The sequence below is a fragment of the Macaca fascicularis genome, chromosome 10 (genome assembly GCF_037993035.2).
Source record: "Macaca fascicularis isolate 582-1 chromosome 10, T2T-MFA8v1.1".
Lineage (NCBI taxonomy): Eukaryota > Metazoa > Chordata > Mammalia > Primates > Cercopithecidae > Macaca > Macaca fascicularis.
The window spans coordinates 93,029,177-93,047,575 of NC_088384.1; the positions used below are offsets into that span (position 1 = coordinate 93,029,177).

At 43.1% G+C, this 18,399-nt stretch overlaps 1 protein-coding gene across 1 annotated transcript in view; it reads right to left on the minus strand.

Moving 5' to 3' along the window:
* The window catches only part of SAMHD1 (SAM and HD domain containing deoxynucleoside triphosphate triphosphohydrolase 1), a 60,466-nt gene that overhangs the window by 19,798 nt on the left and 22,269 nt on the right, over positions 1–18,399 (minus strand). Inside the window, exons 7-11 of the mRNA XM_045362947.3 lie at positions 10,186–10,341; positions 7,045–7,145; positions 6,818–6,926; positions 3,041–3,132; positions 1,846–1,961 (exon numbers count right to left, since the gene is read on the minus strand). Coding sequence (XP_045218882.2) covers positions 1,846–1,961; positions 3,041–3,132; positions 6,818–6,926; positions 7,045–7,145; positions 10,186–10,341 — 574 coding nt within the window. The remainder of the gene's footprint in view (positions 1–1,845; positions 1,962–3,040; positions 3,133–6,817; positions 6,927–7,044; positions 7,146–10,185; positions 10,342–18,399) is intronic.

The window sequence follows — 18,399 nt, forward strand, 5'->3', positions numbered from 1 at the left end:
TGGTACGATCTCGGCTCACTACAACCTCTGCCTCCTGGGTTCAAGCGATTCTCCTGCCTCAGCCTCCTGAGTAGCTGAGATTACAGGTATGCGCCACCATGCCTGGCTAATCTTTGTATTTGTAGTAGAGACAGGGTTTTACAATTTTGGACAGGATGGTCTCGAACTCCTGACCTCAGGTAATCTGCCCTCCTTGGCCTCCCAAAGTGCTGGGATTACAGGCATGAGCCACCATGCCTGGCCCAATTTTATTTTTAGTCAAACAGTTTCATAATTTGTAACTAAGAACTCTGACTGGTGTATACTTTTCATTTTACTTCTTTTGCTTTATCTCAGTCAATACTTTCCCACATTAAAGAACTAGCTGTGGCTGGGTGCAGTGGCTCACACCTGTAATCCCACCACTTTGGGAGGCCGAGGCAGGTGGATCATCTGAGGTCAGGAGTTCCAGACCAGCCTGGCTGACATGGTGAAACCCCATCTCTACTAAACATACAAAAAAAAAATTAGCTGGGTGTGGTGTAATCCCAGCTACTCGGGAGGCTGAGGAAGGAGAATCGCTTGTACCCGGGAGGTGGAGGCTGCAGTGAGCCGACATCATGCCATTGCATTCCCGACTGGGCTACAAGAGCAAAACTCTGTCCCACACTAAAAAAAAAAAAAGAACCTTTCCACACTAAGCTGCAGATTTTGTTTTTGCAGAAGCGTGGATATGTTCCTGGCATCTTGTGTTTTTGTAATGAAAATAATGTTAAATGGTCAAGTCGGTTTTTTGGTGTTCAATAGTAGTCCAGGTATGAGTTAAACAATGACAAGTCTGGGCAACATAGTGGGACCCTGTCTCTACAAAAATTGAAAAAATTACCCAGGTGTGGTAGCACATGCCTATAGTCCCAGCTACTTGGCTGAGGTTGAGGCTGAGGCAAGAGGATCACTTGAGCCCGGGAGGTTGAGGCTGCAATAAGCTATGATGGCACCACTGCACTCCAGCCTGGATGACAGAATAAAATCCTGTCTCAAAATAAAAAAAAAAAAAAAAATTAAATTAAAAAGTTAAATAATGGGCCAGGCTTGGTGGCTCACACCTGTAATCCCAGCACTCTGAGAGATTGAGGCAGATGAATCACATGAGGTCACGAGTTCGAGACCAGCCTGGCCAATATGGTGAAACCCCGTCTCTACTGAAAATACAAAAATTAGCTGGGCATGGTGGGGCATGCCTGTAATCCCAGCTACCCAGGAAACTGAGGCAGAAGAATTGCTGAAACCCAAGAGGTGGAGGTTGCAGTGAGCCAAGATTGCACCAGTGCACTCCAGCCTAGGTGACAGAGCGAGACTCCATCTGCAGGAAAAAAAAAAAAAAAAAAAAAAAGTTAAATAATGTATATTGAGTACTTATGTGTCAAGTCTATACTAGGTGCTATGCCTCATTTAAACATCACAACAAAACTATATACTAGGTATCATTACCCTCATTTTACAGATGAAAGATTCAGATAGGTCAAATCCCTTTATCAAGGTCACTTTATCGGTACAAGACAGAAATAAAACTCAAATTCAAAAGGAGATAATTACTTGGGAAGCTAAAATCCTTCCACCGGCTGTGTACAGTGGGTCACACCTGTAATCCTGGCACTTTGGGAGGTCAAGGCAGGAAGATCGCTTGAGCCCAGGAGTTTGAGAGATGCCTGGGCAATATAGTGAGACCCTTTCTTTCTTTTTTTCCAATTAAATAGTTATTTTGAAAAATGAAAAATAAAAGAAAGAAAAATAACTCACTGGCAATTCAAGGACATCTTATAGTTTATCTGAGATGGACTATCTATGTTACCTGTTACTTCTTACCTGTCAGCTTAGTATAGGCTTCCATGTCATCAATTGCTGTAGAAATGCGATACTTTTTTCCTCCAGCACCTGTAATCTCTATATAGTCGTCTGCTTTGAGGAAAGCATCTGTAATCCTAAAAATCATTTTGCAAAAATTTATGCTTATGAGAAATTTTGAATATTTGCCTTATGTCTTACTTAAGGAAATCTTTCTACTTTAGGGAAATAAAATAACGAGGCACAATGTTCTAAAGACAACTGTGTCTCCACCATACCAAATTTGTGCTTGGTGACCTGTGAGCTACCGTGCTTACTGTGTTCCAGGCACTGTGGCAGGGCTTTACATTCACCATCTTATTTAATCTTCCCAACAATAAGGTAGGTGTATTCAGCCCTCATTTTATAGATGCAGAAATGAAGTAAATTTTGATTTAACCAAGTTAGGAAGAAACAGGGCCAGGCTTTGAACCTAGATCTCTCTGAATTACAAAACAACAACAACAACAACAAAAACTCTTACCAAAGTATTAACATACAAATAGGAGAATGTACTCCAAGTAATCTGCTCATGACAAAGGATAGGTAAAAATAGGAATGAAGCTAAACTTCCTCAACACAACTGTGAAAACGAACATGAAAGGTTAATTAATTTAAGGCTATTTTAGAGACATGGAAGAAGTAACTTGACTCACACCCAGTGTTTGATAACTCCTCATGGAATCTTTGAGTCACGGGGAGACCTGGCTGTACAGTTTTCTGCTATGGTTCTGACTGGGTTAGGAAGAGGTAAAATTGCTGTTGGTTTTACCACTTGGTACTAATTTTGATAAATATTTGACAGGATACAAATAGACATTAATCTTAATCCTTAAAGTTAATTTTTGTAATTAATCTCAGAATTCAAATATTCACGTCCTACCTCCCATTCTGCTGATGACTAATATCTGGTACGTAAGTGACTAGCTGTGCCGAGGTCCTGGGTGATCTCAGCACTGCCGCTTCACGTCTGGCCTAAGTCCCTTTATCCACTTCTCTCCTTTTCCTCCAACTAAATTAACTCTATGCTAGATTTTTTTCTTTAAGGAAACCACTTTAAATTTAATCACTTAATATTTACTTGAACTTATCTAGAAATGTCTAGTTGAGCCTAGTATGATACTCTAGCCAAGTATCAAGGAAAATTTTATAGGGAAATGACAATCAAGTTTCTTACATTGTATCAATAATGTTGCCAACTTTGTGTTGATAAGCTCTACGGTGTAAAGAGTTGCGAGTGTGGAACATGTCATACAGGTTTCCAACTTCCTGCAGGAAAACATGAAGTAAATATTAATAGGATCAGATTATGTTAACCTTATTAGAGACAAGTATACAGGACAAGGAAAAGGGATTGTGGCAGACAAGAGGGCTCTGAACAAGGACTTCTTCATTAACACCTTTGACCCCACTACAAAATGAGGAGGCAGATTAGTAAAGCCATTTATTGGCTTGAAACTTTCATTCTTTTTTATTTTTATTTTTTATTTTTTTAAAGACAAAGTCTTGCTATGTTACTCAGGCTGGTCTTAAGTGATCTTCCCACCTCAATCTTGCTGGGATAACATGCATCAGCCACTGTGCCCAGCTAACTTTCATTCTTTGTTTTTTTTTTTTTTTTTTTAGACGGAGTCTTGCTCTGTTGGCCAGGCTGTAGTACAAGTCTTTCATTGCAAGAACTTTCATTCTTTTTCTTTTCTTTTCTTTTCTTTTTTTTTTGAGATGGAGTCTCGCTCTGTCGCCCAGGCTGGAGTGCAGTGGCTTGATCTCGGCTCACTGCAAGCTCTGCTTCCTGGGTTCACGCCGTTCTCCCGCCTCAGCCTCCTGAGTAGCTGGGACTACAGGCACCCGCCACCTCGCCCGGCTAGTTTTTTGTATTTTTTAGTAGAGATGGGGTTTCACCGTCTCGGCCTCCCAAAGTGCTGGGATTACAGGCTTGAGCCACCGCGCCCGGCCTTTTTTTCTTTTTTTTAGACAGCCTCGCTCTGTCACCCAGGTTGGAATGCAATGGCACACAATCTTGGCTCACTGCAACCTCCACTTCCCAGGTGGAAGTGATTCCCGTACCTCAGCCTCCTGAGTAGCTGGGATTACAGGTGTATGCTACCACACCTGGCTAATTTTTGTATTTTCAGTAGAGACGGGGTTTCACCATGTTGGCCAGGCTGGTCTCAAACTTGTAAGCTTAAGCGATCTGCCCACCTCGGCCTCATGAAGTAGTGGGATTATGGGATTACAGGTATGAGTCACCACACCTAGCCGTACTTGACTTTCTATAGTATAGTACTATACTACTTTTTGATTACATGACTGCCATCTAACAGGGACCTAGTGATTTCACTTGTTTAACTACAGTTGACCTTTAACAACACATGTTCGAACTGTAAGAGTTCATTTATACAGATTTTCTTGCCCCGCTGCCACCCCTGAGACAGTAAGGCCAACCCCTCCTCTTCCTGAGTCTATTTAATGTGAAGACGATGAAGATGAAGACCTTTATGATCATCCACTTCCACTTAATGAATAGTAAATATACTTTCTCTGCCTTATGTTTTTTTTTTTTTTTTTTTTTTTTTTTTTTTTTTTTTTGAGAGGAGTCTTGCTCTGTCACACAGGCTGGAGTGCAGTGGCGCAATCTCGGCTCACCACAACCTCTGCCTCCCAGGTTCAAGTGATTTTTCTGCCTCAGCCTCCCAAGTAGCTGGGATTACAGGTGCTCACCACTGCACCCAGCTAATTTTTGTATTTTGAGTAGAGACAGGGTTTCACCATGTTGCTCAGGTTGGGCAGGCTGGTCTTGAACTCTTAATCTCAGGTGATTCACTCACCTTGGCCTCCTAAAGTGCTGGGATTACAGGCGTGAGCCACTGCGCCTGGCCTTGCCTTATGATTTTCTTAATAACATTTTCTTTTCTTTAGCTTACTTTATTGTAAGAATACAGTAGACGGGGCATGGTGGCTCCAACATGTAATACCAGCACTTTGGGAGGCTAAGGAGGGCAAATCGCTTCAGGTCAGGAGTTCGAGACCAGTCTGGGGAACATAGCAAAACCCTCTCTCTACAAAAAAAATAGAAAAATTAGCCCGGTATAGTGGCATGTGCCTGTGGTTGCAGCTACTTGGGAAGGTGAAGTGGGAGATTTGCTTGAGCTGGAAAGGTGGAGGTTGCCGTGATTGGAGATTGCACCACTATACTCCAATCTGGGTGACAGAGTAAGATCCTGTATCAAAATAATAATAATAATAATAATAATATAGTATATGATGCATGTAACATTCAAAATAGGCTGGGTACAGTGGCTCACACCTATAATCATAGCACTTTAGGAGGCTGAGGTGGGTGGGTTGCTTGATCCCAGGAGTTTGAGACTAGCCCGGGCAACACAGTGAAATCCCACCTCTATAAAATAAATTCCAAAATTAGCCAAGCATAGGCCTGTAGTCCCAGCTACTCAAGAGGCAGAGGAGGAAGGATCAGTTGAGCCCAGGAAGTCAAGGCTACGTGTACTATGATAGTGTCACTGTACTCCAGCCTGAGTGATAGAGCAAGACCCTGTCTGGAAACAAAACAAAAACCAAAAAAACATACAAAATGTGTGTAACTGACCATTAAAGTTATCAATAAGGCTTCTGGTCAACAGGAGGCTATTAGTAGTTTAAGTTTTTGGGAAGTCAGAAGTTGTATGCAGGCCGCAGGCCAGGCACAGTGGCTCACACCTATAATCCCAGCACTTTGGGAGGCCAAAGTGGGTGGATCACTTGAGGTCAGGAGTTCGAGACCAGCCTGGCCAACACGGTGAAACCCCGTTGTCTAATAAAAAGACAAAAATTAGCTGGGCGTGGTGGCATGTACCTGTAAACCTAGCTAGTCATGAGGCTGAGGCAGAAGAATCACTTGAACCCAGGAGGCAGAGCTTGCAGTGAGCCAAGATCGTGCCACTGCACCCCAGCCTAGGCAACAGAAGGAGACTCTGACACCAATTAAAAAAAAAAAAAAAAGAAAAGTTATATATAGATTTTCAACTAGGAGAGGGGGTGGCACCCCTAAACACGATTTTGTTCAGGTGTTAACTGTATAAAATTTTTCAACACTAATATAGTGATTAAAAATGAGACTCTGGGCCGGGCACGGTGGCTCATGCCTATAATCACAGCACTTTGGGAGGCTGAGGCAGCCGGATCACGAGGTCAGGAGATCGAGATCATCCTGGCTAACATGGTGAAACCCCATCTCTACTAAAAATACAAAAAAAAAACTAGCCGGGCGAGGTGGCCGGCGCCTGTAGTCCCAGCTACCAGGGAGGCTGAGGCAGGAGAATGGCGTGAACCCGGGAGGCGGAGCTTGCAGTGAGCTGAGAAGGCGCCACTGCACTTTGGGTGGTGGAGTGAGACTCCATCTCAAAAAAAAAAAAAAGAGAGAGACTCTGGAAACAAATTTTTTGGGTTGAGATTCCAACTCTACTACTTGTTAATTATATGCCTTCTCTGTGCCTTAATTTGCTCGCCTGTTGAATGGAATAATAGTATGTATCTCACAGGGTTATACGGAATAAGTTGATCCGTCCAAAGCACTTAAAATAAGGCCTCATACAAGCCAGGCATGATAATGTGCACTCCCAGCTACTTGGGAGGCTGAGGAGGGAGGATCACTTGAGCTCAGGAGTTCAAGACTAGCCTGGGGAACACAGTGAGATCCTATTTCAAAAAAAATGCAACCAACCAAACAGAAAAACCCCAAAACCAGTGTCTGACTCAAAACTTAATAAATGTCCATTTTAATTTTATTATTATTTAATAATGCAGTAGGAGGGAAGAGACTAAAGATATTTACAAATCCTAGGAATTAAGTAAAGAGATTGTCGATTTACCAATTATTCCAAATTGTCAAATGGTTATTTCCAAATTTCAGACCAGGAACAACACTCTTCTTATTATCTCCTCTGGCAGAGCTTACCTTATCTCTAGCACAAATACGCAACTCATTGTCTACTTCACAGACACGGGCAAACTTAATGAAGCGCTTGTAATCAAAATTATTTTGGATTCCAAGATGATGGCAGTCCCTAGAAGGATTCCAAAGCAGAGATATGAAATTTTTCAACAAGGAAGCTGTACCTTAAATAGTAATACTAAATTTATATAAATATTTTAGCCAACTTTTCAGAAGTGTTCAGTGCATACCTGGCAAAATAATCCCATTTGTCCACATCAATGCCATTTCTTTTATTAGACACTATCTCATAAAGGAAGCTTTTCCTTTCAGGACGCCCTTTATATGGCCACTGGAAGGCAAGAAAACCCACTGGAAGTTTTAGGACAGGCACCAAATCTATTTATAATCAAAGCAAAGCAATTTTATTAATCTGTAAATTATAAACAGATACCTGACTGGGAATATAAGATAAACTAGAAGGTTCTATTCCTTCTTCCACTTCATTTCAAAACTAGTAGAAAGGGAAAAGAAATGCTAAGGTATATGATACCTTATTGATACCACATTTTCTTTTCTTGTGCCACTGAAAAGATCTTAACCGTATTACATTTCCCAAAACCAACAACAGCTGTGTTTTCTTGGTTTATAAACCAAGTTTTTGAAAAATATAAAATCGGCCGGGCGTGGTGGCTCAAGCCTGTAATCCTAGCACTTTGGGAGGCCGAGACGGGCGGATCACGAGGTCAGGAGATCGAGACCATCCTGGCTAAAACGGTGAAACCCCGTCTCTACTAAAAAATACAAAAAACTAGCCGGGTGAGGCGGCGGGCGCCTGTAGTCCCAACTACTCCGGAGGCTGAGGCAGGAGAATGGCCTGAACCCGGGAGGCGGAGCTTGCAGTGAGCTGAGATCCTGCCACTGCGCTCCAGCCTGGAGGACAGAGCAAGACTCCGTCTCAAAAAAAAAAAAAAAAAAAAAAAAAAAAAAAAAGAAAAATATAAAATCTAGGCCAGGCGCAGTGGCTCATGCCTGTAATCCCATCACTTTGGGAGGCCGAGGAGGGCAGATAACGAGGTCAGGAGTTCAAGACCAGCCTGGCCAAGATGGTGAAACCTCGTCTCTACTAAAAATACAAAAATTAGCCAGGCTAGGTAGCAAATGCCTGTAATCCCAGCTACTCGGGAGGCTGAGGTAGGAGAATCACCTGAACTCAGGAGGTGGAAGTTGCAGTGAGCTGAGGTTACACTACTGCCCTCTAGCCTGGGTAACACAGCAAGACTCCGTCTCAAAAATAAAAAAATAAATAAATAATATAAAATCTAATAATAAATTAATGGTGCTTGAATTCATGCATTAAAATAGTACTATCTTTCAAAGTAGCTACACACCTAGTCTAAATAATATGCATTGTTGAATGTATTCTTTGAGCTCAATTGTTTTGGAAATAGGATATTTGCTACAAAACCCATCTCTTTATCTTATACTGTAAGTACACTTGTATATATTTGAGGAAACAACCCTAAAAGTCTCAGGGGGAAATTATTTTCCAACTTTATTTTTAATTTAAAAAATACAAAATATCAAAAAGGAAACAAAACAGATTTTCCATTGAACCAGTTCAACTTTTTTGTAGATCTTCATATATTTAAATATTTCAAATGTGATTTTTTTTTTTTTTATTTGGAGACAGGGTATAGCTCTGTTGCCCAGGCTGGAGTGCAGTTGCACAATCACAGATCACTGCAGGCTGCCTCAGCCTCCCAAGCATCTGAGACAACAGGCATGAGACAGGGTTTCAGTATGTTATCCAGGCTGATCTCAAACTCCAGGACTCAAGTGATCCTCTCATCATGGCCCCCCAAAGTGCTGGGATTACAGGCATGAGCCACTGAGCCTGGCCAAATATGTTCATTTTAATGGCTAGATGAAACATACACATTTACATTCCAAACAAAATTACTTTAGGCTTCTACATAAAATACTGCAGGCCAGGTATGGTGGCTCACGCCTGTAATCCCAGCACTTTGGGAGGCCAAAGTGGGAGAATCACTTGAGCCCAGGAATTCGAAACCAGCTTAGGCAACACAGTGAGACCACATCTCTAAAAAAAATTTTTTTAAATGAATAAAATACTGCATATATATTCACTAAGAAATAATTTATGGCCGGGCACAGTGGCTCACGCCTGTAATCCCAGCACTTTGGGAAGCCGAGGTGGGTGGATCACCTGAGGTCAGGAGTTTGAGACCAGCCTGGGCAACATGGTGAAACCTCATCTCTACTAAAAATCCAAAGATTAGCCAGGCGTGGTGGCACACACCTGTAATCCCAGCTACATGGGAGGCTGAGGCAGGAGAATTGCTTGGGCCTGGGAGACGGAGGTTGCACTGAACTGAGATCGTGCCACTGCACTCCAGCCTCGCCGACAGAGTAAGACTCTGTCTAAAAAAAAAGAAAGAAAGAGGCCGGGTGCGGTGGCTCAAGCCTGTAATCCCAGCACTTTGGGAGGCCGAGACAGGCGAATCACTAGGTCAGGAGATCGAGACCATCCTGGCTAACACGGTGAAACCCTGTCTCTACTAAAAAATACAAAAAAATAGCCGGGCGAGGTGGCGGGTGCCTGTAGTCCCAGCTACTCGGGAGGCTGAGGCAGGAGAATGGCATAAACCTGGGAGGCGGAGCTTGCAGTGAGCTGAGATCCGGCCACTGCACTCCAGCCTGGGCGACAGAGCCAGACTCTGAGAAAGGAAAGAAGAAAGAAAGAAAGAAAAGAAAGAAAAGAAAAGAAAGGAAGGAAGGAAGGAAGGAAGGAAGGAAGGAAGGAAGGAAGGAAGGAAAGAAAGAAAGAGAGAATTTATGCCAAGCACAGTGGCTCACACCTGTAATCCCAGCACTTTCAGAGGCAGAGCTGGGCAGATCACTTGAGCTCAGGATTTCAAGACTAGCCTGGGCAATGTGACAAAACCCTATCTCTACAAAAAATACAAAAATTAACTGGGCATGGTAGTGCACATTTGTGGTCCCAGCTACTCAGGAGGCTGAGGTGGGAGGATCGCTTGAGCCTGGGAGGTGGAAGTTGCAGTGAGCTGAGATTGCACCACTGCACTCCAGTCTGTGTGACAGAGTAAGACCCTGTCTCAAAAAAAAAAAAAAAAAAAAAAAAAAAAGAATTTCTGTATATATAGTTTTGGGAAGTAAGTTCTAAATAATTCAGTTGAGAGGTAGAAAAAAATATAAGCCTTTTATTTTTTGCATTAAACAGTAGAAACATAGAACTCATATTTTACCATTTAGCCTCTAAAATAGCCAAACGTATAACTCAGAAGGGATCATGAAAAGGCTAGATGAAAAGCACCAGTCAGTTAAAATTAAGTTGTACATAAACTTACCAAAACACCTTTGACAGGTGATTCAAGTGGTCCTACAATTTGTTCCTTGATAAAGCAAATATCTTCTTCAGGGATGAGACCATAGTGTTCCATGACAGGCTTGATTCCATTAGAATTAATAAGGTGCTCAAACATCATAACTGAGCCTTGTTCATGCTAGGAAAAGTAAGCACAATATGATGTGTTAAAGATTCTAGCCCACTGGAAGTCCTGATTAACAAAATTATCCTCAATTCCAAGTAATTCTGAGGTAAGGGTCTATTGCATATTAATTCTCTAGTTTCTAACCACAATCTTAGGAACATTTTTAAAAACCTGTCAGATTTTTCATGATTTTACTAGTCTACAAAACTTTTACAAAACTTATTTCATAAACATATTTAATGCATTTTATGATATAATCACTTACAGTACCTAAGTGAATATTACAAGATCATGTAGATAGAATTACATTTAATAAATATCATCATAAAATTGAATTTTATTTTTTCATCAGCCTTTGAAGATGTGCAGTTATAAGCTCTGTTAGGCACTACCATCTAGTGGTGAAAAGGGGTAACTGCAAACTTGCCAGTAAAAACAAAGCTCTCCCTTGAAATCTCAAATTGGCCTGTTTGCTCATCTCTGCTCACTGATTCACAATCAATGTAATGGATCAAATGAACTCCTGAAGACATCTGCCCTTTCCTAGGTCCTACCATAAACTAACTCAAGATGAAAAACAAAACCTGGGCCGGGCGCGGTGGCTCAAGCCTGTAATCTCAGCACTTTGGGAGGCCGAGGCGGGCGGATCTCGAGGTCAGGAGATCGAGACCATCCTGGCTAACACGGTGAAACCCCGTCTCTACTAAAAAATACAAAAAACTAGCTGGGCGAGGTGGCGGGCGCCTGTAGTCCCAGCTACTCGGGAGGCTGAGGCAGGAGAATGGCGGGAACCCGGGAGGCGGAGCTTGCAGTGAGCTGAGATCCGGCCACTGCACTCCAGCCTGGGCGACAGAGTGAGACTCCGTCTCCAAAAAAAAAAAAAAAAAAGAAAAACAAAACCTGAATTGTCCTGTAACTTTTTTTTTTTTTTTTAAAGAGACAGGGGGCCGGGCGCGGTGGCTCAAGCCTGTAATCCCAGCACTTTGGGAGGCCGAGACGGGCGGATCACGAGGTCAGGAGATCGAGACCATCCTGGCTAACACGGTGAAACCCCGTCTCTACTAAAAAATACAAAAAACTAGCCGGGCGAGGTGGCGGGCGCCTGTAGTCCCAGCTACTCGGGAGGCTGAGGCAGGAGAATGGCGTAAACCCGGGAGGCGGAGCTTGCAGTGAGCCGAGATCCGGCCACTGCACTCCAGCCTGGGCGACAGAGCGAGACTCCGTCTCAAAAAAAAATAAAAAATAAAAAAAATAAAAATAAATAAAGAGACAGGGAATCGCTCTGTTGCCCTGGCTAGAGTCCAGTGGTATGATCATGGGGGTCACTGTAGCCTTGAACTTCTGGGCTCAAGTGATCCTCCCGTTTCAGCCTCCTGAGTAGGTGAAACCACAGGTGTGCACCACCCTACCCAGCTAATTTTTAAATTTTTTTGTAGAGGCAGGGTCTTGATTTGTTGACCAGGTTGGTCTTGAACTCCTAGGCCCAAGTAATCCTCCTGTCTCAGCCTCCCAAAGTGGTGGGATTACAAGCACCTTGCCTTGTAACTATTCTTCCCCCCTGCCCAGAAACAATTCTTGCTCCAGAAATTATTCTTTTTTTTTTTTTTGAGATGGAGTCTCACTCTGTCACCCAGGCTGGAGTGCAGTGCCGCCATCTTGGCTCACTGCAAGCTCCACCTCCCAGGTTCACGCCATTGTCCTGCCTCAGCCTCCTGAGTAGCTGGGACTACAGGCACGTGCCACCATGCCCGGATAATTTTTTTGTATTTTTAGTAGAGACAGGGTTTCACCATGTTAGCCAGTATGGCCTTGATCTCCTGACTTCGTGATCCGCCCGCCTCGGCCCCCCAAAGTGCTGGGATTACAGACGTGAGCCACCGTGCCCAGCTGAAACTATTCTTAAAAACAGAATCAGGGCTGGATGCTGTGGCTCACACCTGTACTCCCAGCATTTTGGGAGGCTGAGGTGGGCGGATCACTTGAGGTCAGGAGTCCAAGTTTGGCCAACATGGCAAAACCCTGTGTCTACTAAAAAATACAAAATTAGCCAGGCACGTAGTGCGCACCTATAATCCCAGCTACTTGGGGGACTGAGGCAGATGAATCACTTGAACCCTGAGGGTGGAGGTTGCAGCGAGCCGATATCGCCCTGCACTCCAGCCTGGGTGGGCGACACAGTGAGACTCTGTCTCAAAAACAAACAACAACAACAACAAAAACCCCACAAAAACAGAATCAGGCTGGGTGCAGTGGCTCACATTTATAATCCCAGCATTTTTTTGAGAGGCAAAGGTGGGAGGATTGCTTGAGCCCAGGAGGTCGAGACCAGCCTGGGCAACAAAGCAAGACCCTGTTTCTACAAAAAGATAAAAAAATTGGCTGGGTATAGTGGCATGCACCTGTGGTCCCAGCTACTTGGGAGACTAATGCAGGAGGATTGCTTGAGCCCAGGTGGTTGAGGCTGCAGTTAGCTGTGTTCATGCCTGCACTCCAACCTAGGCAACAGAGAAAGACCTTGTCTCCAAAAAACAACAACAACAAACAAATTGGCCGGGAGCAGTAGCTCACGCATGTAATCCCAGCACTTTGGGAGGCAGAGGTGGGCGGATCACGAGGTCAGGAGATCGAGATCATCCTGCCCAACATGGTGACACCCTATCTCTACTAAAAATACAAAAATTAGCTGGGCGTGGTGGCACGCGCCTATAGTCCCAGCTACTCAGGAGGCTGAGGCAGGAGAAATGCTTGAACCCGGGAGGTGGAGGTTATGGTAAGCTGAGATTGTGCCACTGCACTACAGGCTGGGCGACAGAGCGAGACTCCGTCTCAAAAAAGCAAAACAAAGCAAAACAAAATAAAGACCAAATTGAATCAAGATATATGTAATTACAAAGAGGAAAAATAGTAACTTTATAGTGGAGAAATTTGACAGACAATGCCTTAATCAAGTAATCAGAATTAATATCACTGGTATTGGCTCAACTAGGTTTTATGTGCCTCCTGAGATACACTATCAAGGATGTATCACCTTTTTTTTGGAGACAGAGTCTAGCTCTGTCGCCCAGGCTGGAGTGCAGTGGCGTGATCTCGGCTTACTGCAATCTCCGCCTCCTGGGCTCAAGCAATTCTCCTTCCTCAGCCTCCCAAGTAGGCATGTGCCACCACACCCAGCTAATTTTTTTTGTGTTTTTTTTTTTCGCTCTCGTTTCCCAGGCTGGAGTGAAATGGCGTGATCTTGGCTCACGGCAACCTCCACCTCCTGGGTTCAGGTGATTCTCCTGCCTCAGCCTCCTGAGTAGCTGGGATTACAGGTGACCATCACCACGCCCAGATAATTTTTATATTTTTAGTAGAGACAGGGTTTCGCCATGTTGGGCAGGCTGGTCTTGAACTCCTGACCTCAGGTGACCAACCCACCTCGGCCACCCAAAGTGCTGGAATTACAGACGTGAGCCACCGCATCCGACCTGGACACATCACTTTTGTGGCATTCTACCAAAAATGCATGGCTTGAATCTATGAGGAAACATCACACTGAAACTCAAATTGATGAATATTCCACAAAATAGCTCACTTGCTCTTTAAAAAAAATGACAAAGTCACTAACGATAAAGACTGAAGAATTGTTCTAGATCAAAAGAAATTAGAAAAATGGCAACCAAATGCAATACGTATTTCTGGACCAGGGGAAAAAGGTTTTTTTCCTCTTTTTCTATATGAACAATTGGTAAAATTTGAAAGTCTGAATTAGATAAGAGTACTGTATCAACATTAATTTACTGATTTTGACAATTATACTATGGTTATATAAGAAAATGTTGTTTTTAGGAAATACCCACTGAAGTATTTAGAAATAAAATATTTCAACAATTTACATTCTTTGAGAGACAGGGCTCTTGCTCTATCACCCAGGCTGGAGCTCAGTGGCGTAGTCATAGCTCAGTGTATCCTTGAACTCCTGGATTCAAGCAACCCTCCCATCTCAGCCTTCTCAGTAGCTAGGACTACAGGTGTGCACCACCATGACCAGCTGATGTTTTCATAATTTTGTAGAAGCAGAGTTTCACTATGTTGCCCAGGCTGGTCTTGAACTCCTGGCCTCAAAGCTATCCTCCTGCCTCAGCCTCCCAAACTGTTGGGATTACAGGTGTGAGCCACTGTGTTCAGTCTAAAAATGAACTTTCTTTCTTTGAGACAGGTTCTCACTCTATTATCTACTTTGGAGTGCAGTAGCACGATCACAGCTCATTGCAGCCTCGACCTCCCAGGCTCAAGCAATCCTGCCACCCCACCATGCCAGGCTCATTTTTAAATTTTTTTGTAGAGACGGGGTTTCACCATGTTGTCCAGGCTGGTCTTGAACTCCTGGGCTCAAGCGATCTGCCCACCTTAGCCTCCCAAAATGTTAGTATTACAACCATGAGCCACTGTGCCTGGTCAAAACTTACTTTCTAATGATTCAGAAAAAAAATTTATATATGAAGAGAGAGTATTTTAAAAAACAAAAATGAGGTGGATCACTTGAACCTGGGAGGCGGAGGTTGCAGTGAGCTTAGATGACATCACTGAGCTCCTGCCCGCGTGACAAGGCAAGACCCTGTCTCAAAAACAATAAAATAAAAATAAATAAATAAATAAAATAAGTAAGGGATTTTCAAAAGAGTAGTTTTAAATATATCAATGCCAACTGTGAATATAATGGCAAACAGAAAAAAATAAGTTTCATAAAGCTAGCACAGACCATAATAACACTAATAACTAAAATTATAAGGAACTTAGGAGTAAGTATAACAAAGATGTATGACTTTCGTGGCCAGCCTAGGCAACATAGTAAGACTCCATCTCTACAAATAAAAACCCAGGTGTGATGGTGCAGGCCTGTGGTCTCAGCTACTTGGGAGGCTGAGGTGCAAGGATTGCATGAGTCTGGAGGTCAAGACCAGCCTGGGCAACATAGTAAGACTGTTCTCCACAGAAAAGAAAAAATAAAAACATAAATCTTATTATAAAGTATGTCAACCTAAAAGGAAGGAGCTGAGGAATATTTAATATAGAGAGTTTACTTGGGCCAAGGTTGAGGACACATTTACAAATTGCCTTGGGGAATGCTTGGGGAGAACAAAAGAGAGGCTCAAGTTATTAAAGAAAAAAGGACTGGCCAGGTGTGGTGGCTTAGGCCTGTAATCTCAGCACTTTAGGAGGCCAGGGTGGGCAGATAGCTTGAGCTCGGCAGTTGAGACCAGCCTGGGCAACACAGTGAGACCTGCCTCTACAAAAAATACAAAAAATTAGCTGGGCATGGTAGTGTGTGCTTGTAGTCCCAGCTACTTGGGAGGATGAAGTGGGAGAATTGCTTGAGCCTTGGAAGTCAAGGTTGCAGTAAGCTGTGTTTGCACCACTGCACTCCACTCTGGGTGACAAAGCAAGATCCTGTGGAGGGGAGGTGAGAGGAGAGAAGGGGAGGGGGAGGGGAAGGGAAGGAGAAGGGGAGGGGAAAGGGAGGGGGAGGGGAGGGGGAGGGGAGGGGGAGGGGAGGGGGAAGGGGAGGGGAAGGGGGAAAGAAAAGGAAGGGAAAGAAGGGAAGGAAGGGAAGGAAAGGAAGGTAGGAAGGGAAAAAGAGAGAGAAAGAGTGAGAAAGAGAGAAAGTGAGGAAGAGAAAAAGAGAGAGAAAGACAGAAAGGAAGGAGAGAAAGAAAAGAAAAAGAAAAGGGCACAAATCAGGAGGAGGAGATCACAAAGAGGAGGTGATCACGAAAGCTGTTAGGAGGCCGGGCGCGGTGGCTCAAGCCTGTAATCCCAGTACTTTGGGAGGCCGAGACGGGCGGATCACGAGGTCAGGAGATCGAGACCATTCTGGCTAACACGGTGAAACCCCGTCTCTACTAAAAAATACAAAAAACTAGCCGGGCGAGGTGGCGGGCGCCTGTAGTCCCAGCTACTCGGGAGGCTGAGGCAGGAGAATGGCGTAAACCCGGGAGGCGGAGCTTGTAGTGAGCTGAGATCCGGCCACTGCACTCCAGCCTGGGCGACAGAGTGAGACTCCGTCTCAAAAAGAAAAAAAAAAAAAGAAAGCTGTTAGGAGTGTTCACTGGCTTACAGAAGTAACGTTAGTTAGTGATTGGCTACATCTTATGAAGTACAGGGTGTATGGCATTATATGGTTACCTGGCATCCCACACAGCAGCTGACTTTAAGAGGTAATAGTTATTTAGCTCCAGGGGGTGTGACATGATTGCTGTTCTATTTCGAGGCCTCTCTGGGCCTGATCATGTAAAGGGGCTCATATTTTTCAGATACAAATTTCTTTTCTTTTTTTTTTCCTCCCCAAGTAACAAGTGTGGAAACAGAACAGAATGCAGAATGATTCATTATATATGGGAAGTTAATAAATGTTGGGGTTGGTATTACGGTCAGTGGGGATAGGATGAACTATTTAAAAATTAGATTTCTTGGCCAGGCACGGTGGCTCACGTCTGTAATCCCAGCACTTTAGGAGACCTAGGCGGGTGGATCATGAAATCAGGAGTTCGAGACCAGCCTAACCAACATGGTGAAACCCCATCTCTACTAAAAATACAAAAGTTAGCCGGGTGTGGTAGCACACGCCTGTGTTACCAGGTACTCAGGAGGCTGAGGCAGGAGAATTGCTTGAACCCGTGAGGCGGAGGTTGTAGTGAGCAAAGATTGCACCACTGCACTCCAGCCTGGGTGATAGAGTGAGACTCCATCTCAAAAAAAAGAAAAAAAGAGTTCTCCCATTTACTTACACAAAAATAAATTGTACATGAGCTAAGGATTTAAACATGAAAGGCAAAATACTTAAAGGAAAATACTTGGTAATGATTGAGTAGATCCTATTAGATCAACTGCAGGAGAAAACAACTATAAGCTCTGGACAACTCCCTGAAGGTCCTGGAGAGAGACCAAAACCAAGAGGATGTTAGACCTCAATACTTAGAAGGGAGGAGTACTAGGTGACATTCCGGTTTTATGGTCTTGAGCCTCAGGGCAGGCCCCAAGACAGAAAAAGTGGTAAGAAACTACCCATTTTACTGGCTTGAAGAACCAGAGTACTTCATCAAAATTGAAAATGTCTGTTTTTCAAAAGGCACCATGAAAAAATGAATTGGCCAAGCCAGACACTGGGGAAAAATATTCACAATACATATACCTAACCATACATATACAAAGAATTCCACAACTCAATAATCAAAGAGCAAGCAATCAAACTTTTTAAATGAGTAAAATGCTAAGAGTTCTTTGCAGAAGAAGATATGTCAATAACAAAGTACAAAGTACAGGAAATAGTATTCAACATACATTAGAAAATCGAACCATGAAATACCATTTGACACTCATTAGAAGGGCTAATCTGAAAGGCCAAATGTTGGTGAGGCTATAAAACAACTGGAACTCCAATACGTTGCGGATGGGAGTGTAAAATGGTACAGCCACATTGGAAAACCCTGGTAGTTTCTTACAGAATTAAATATACATCTACCATATGACCCAGCAATTCTAACTCCTCGGTATTTACCTAAGCGAAGTGAAAATGTGTTTCTTTATTTTATCTATTTTTATGTTTATAAAATAAAATAATACATTTCTGCTGAACATATTTCTTGTTTTAAAAACGTAATTAACTTTCCACACTACAACACAGAAAATGTATTTCTACCAAAATGTTATACGATAATGTGCACAACAACTTTATTTATAACAGTCAAAACCTGAAAACAATCCAAATGCCAACAAAACAAGAAAGGGTAAACAAATTGTGACTTATTCGCACAATGTCACATCACATAGGTGATAAAAAAAAGGATCAACTACTGAGGCACACAACATGAACAAATCTCAAAACCATTATGTGGAGTAAATAAAGCAAGGCATAAAATAGAACCTCCTATATGATTCGGCTTAATCAAGTCTAAGAACAACAAAATTCATTTATGTTTGTGAAAATCAGAAGGTGATGGTGGGGTGAGGGGGAGTGGGAATTGACTGGGAAAAAGAACATGGGAATTTTTCAGGAAGATGAAAATGTTCTATATCCTGACTGGGTAATAG